Genomic DNA, 2,904 nt, shown 5'->3' with positions numbered 1-2,904 from the left:
TGTGTGTGTGTGTGTGTGTCCTTAACCATATTTTTGGGGACAAATTTGTACCCAAAAGTGAGCAAAACCTGACTAAATCGGCAAAAAACTCAATTTGTGGATGTCCTCATTTGTAAAACTGTTATAAAAATAAAGTAAGTTTTATTTTTACTTTTAACATTTTAAAAATGCAGAAAGTTTTCTGTGAGGGGTAGGGGTGGGTTTAGGTTAAAAAGTGTATAACTATCTGTATATAAAACAATAGAAGTCTATGTAATGTTCCCATTTAGATAGCTAAGTAAACGTGTGTGTGTGTGTAAAATAGAATATCAGTCTGGTGAGTAAACAAAAAATTTTACTAGCCAATGGAGATTATATTGCCAAGGTGTGCATAGAGGGTTGTCCAATTCAGCCCATTCCAAGGGTTCCGCCAGTAGTGGGCACTCATGCAATGTAATCAATGACATACATCCGAGTAACCGAGACGGAGGGAAGTTAGCGAGTGAAGGGCATAAAAAAATGGACTGGAACGCAGCCACTATCTTTGTTTCTAAATGATTCAGCTCTTTTGAATGAATCTTTTGAATGAATCTGTCAATGAATCACTCATCAAGATGGGGACTTGCCACCAACTACTGGCCATTTAGTTTATATTTATTTATCCATGACAAGCTTAAACCAACCAAGGTACTATCTCAAAAACACTAGTCAAAATATGGTCTAATTATCGTTATTAAAAAAATCCCAAAAAATACTGAGATATTTAGAGAATTGAGATTTTTTTGTCAGTATCGCACACCCCTAAAACAACCTGGCTTTTCACTGGCTTTAATATGAGCAACTGTGTGGCTGGAATGGGCTTCCAAGGCTGAGATGCTGCATGAAGCCTCACATCACCAAGTACAATGCCAAGCGAGGGATTGAGTGGAGTGAAGCATGCCAACACTATATATACCACTCTGTATATAAGGAGGGACAGTGTGAAAGTGAGACATAGTAACCAGTGGTTGGTTTGTATTTTGTTGTGTCATAAACAGGAAACCAAACGCTGAGTAACGGCACACTGCGTTTCCAGCAGCACACAGATGAGGAACATGTCTGTTTCTTGTTTTTGCTGTTTCTGCAGCACTAGAGGACAAGTCTTCAGAATGACTGGAGATTCAACTCATTTTCTTACTTTTGAGGAATTTGCTGTGACTCTTCACACACCTCCACCCACATTCTTTAAGGGATAGTCCACCCAAAAATAAAAACTCTGTCACCATTTACTCACCCTAATGTCGTTTTAAACCTGTATGAATTTTTTTCAGCTGTTGAACACAAAAGAAAATATTTTGAAGAATGTTGATGGTAGCCATTGACTTCCACATTATGAAAAAAAAAATACTATGGACGTCAGTGGTTTCTTCAAAATATCTTATTTTGTGTTCAGCAGAAGAAACAAACTCAGACAGGTTTGGAACAAGTGAATGGAAGTAATTGATGACAGAATTTTCATTTTTGTTGGTGAACTATCCCTTTAAGTTGCACTAAATTACTTATTTTCTCAAGCCTGTTGATTTTGTCTTTTGTTGTTTTCATGCAACACTTGTTTTTACCTTATGGAGGCGTTCGGGTGAAAAATCCAGACCAACCACAAAAAGAGTGAAGAACACACCCAGCTCTCCTAATGTCTCCACCTGAACCATAGACTGCAAGCGGGACAGAAAGCATAATATCACATACATGTCCAACTGAGATCATGCAATGTGCACACGTGCATCTGAAGAGGTTCATCACTCACTTTGATGCTGTTGAGTCCTGATGGGCCGAGAAGAACCCCACAGATGATATAGCCGAACATGGGCGGCAACCGCATCAGCGTACAGAGCCATCCACACGGTAGAGACAACATGACCACGTACACCAGATCCTGTGCAACCAAATACATTATTAAAATATAATTTCTCATTTGTGTGAAAGTGCTGAGCCTGCAATTGGCTCCAGTGAACTGTGAGAACACATAGTGAGAGGTCAGAGGTCAGGTGCTGACCTTGATGAAGTGGTGGTCGGCACGGGGCATGGTGGAGTCACGTGGTTTGGTCAGCACATACTGGTTGTTTTGTGAGTCGATCAGCATGCTGAGCCCCAGATTACCTTTGTCCACCTGCCTTGACTCATTCTTCCTCTTACCATTCTCCTCATCCTCCTCTACTCTCAGGACGGCCTCGACATTCACACCCTTCATCTGGACAGAGAGAGAGAGATGGACAAAAAATAACTACAAATGGGTTGATGAGCAAATAAGTTTTATGAATCACTTAATACTCATTCTTTCTCAATTAAAGCTAGAATGCTTATGTTTTCTGAGAAATATGTGAGCAAAACTCACAACTATGATGCTGAGGTCGTGTCTGAAGTGAAAACAGTAATTCTGCAACTAATGATTATTTTGATAATTGTTTAATTTGTTGATTATTTCTTCAATTAATCAGATTTTTTTTTTCAAATTATATTTACATTGAAAACAGTTATTTTAAATTGCAATACTATTTCCCAATATAAATTTTTTTCCTGTATATTTGATCAGATAAATGCAGCCTTGGTGAGCAGAAGAGACTGCTTTCAAAAACATTACAAAATCCTTAATGTTAAATGATTCCAAACTAATTATTTCAAACTTTTAGCCAGTAAACATCATATTATAAATCAAAAACAACTGTTTGCCCAGCAGAAGTTGACAATCCCTAAATGAAAATGATGAAAACCAAAAGATGTTTGACAACAGTGTATGTGTTCATTGAAGTATATGAAGTTTAACAGTCACATTTGCTGTCAGGATGAGCATTTATGCAAAATGAAAATACTTGTGTGTATTTCCAACATTTATAGATATAACCATAATAGCCGATAGCATTTTATTTATATCACAGCTCTGTCATAGCC

The 2,904-nt window shown here is 37.7% G+C and overlaps 1 protein-coding gene across 1 annotated transcript in view; it reads right to left on the bottom strand.

Moving 5' to 3' along the window:
* Positions 1-1,152: 1,152 nt before the first annotated feature.
* The window catches only part of LOC107577076 (transmembrane and coiled-coil domain-containing protein 3-like), a 5,201-nt gene continuing 3,449 nt past the window's right edge, over positions 1,153-2,904 (bottom strand). The window contains exons 3-6 of the mRNA XM_016263190.1: positions 2,012-2,206; positions 1,763-1,891; positions 1,578-1,670; positions 1,153-1,188 (exon numbers count right to left, since the gene is read on the bottom strand). Of these exons, the coding sequence (XP_016118676.1) occupies positions 1,153-1,188; positions 1,578-1,670; positions 1,763-1,891; positions 2,012-2,206 (453 nt within the window). The remainder of the gene's footprint in view (positions 1,189-1,577; positions 1,671-1,762; positions 1,892-2,011; positions 2,207-2,904) is intronic.

Source organism: Sinocyclocheilus grahami, unplaced genomic scaffold, assembly GCF_001515645.1.
Source record: "Sinocyclocheilus grahami isolate Dianchi unplaced genomic scaffold, SAMN03320097.WGS_v1.1 scaffold5046.1, whole genome shotgun sequence".
NCBI classification, from domain to species: Eukaryota; Metazoa; Chordata; class Actinopteri; order Cypriniformes; family Cyprinidae; genus Sinocyclocheilus; species Sinocyclocheilus grahami.
Note: the sequence above shows the minus strand (reverse complement) of the source record. Positions and strands in the feature narration are given on the sequence as shown.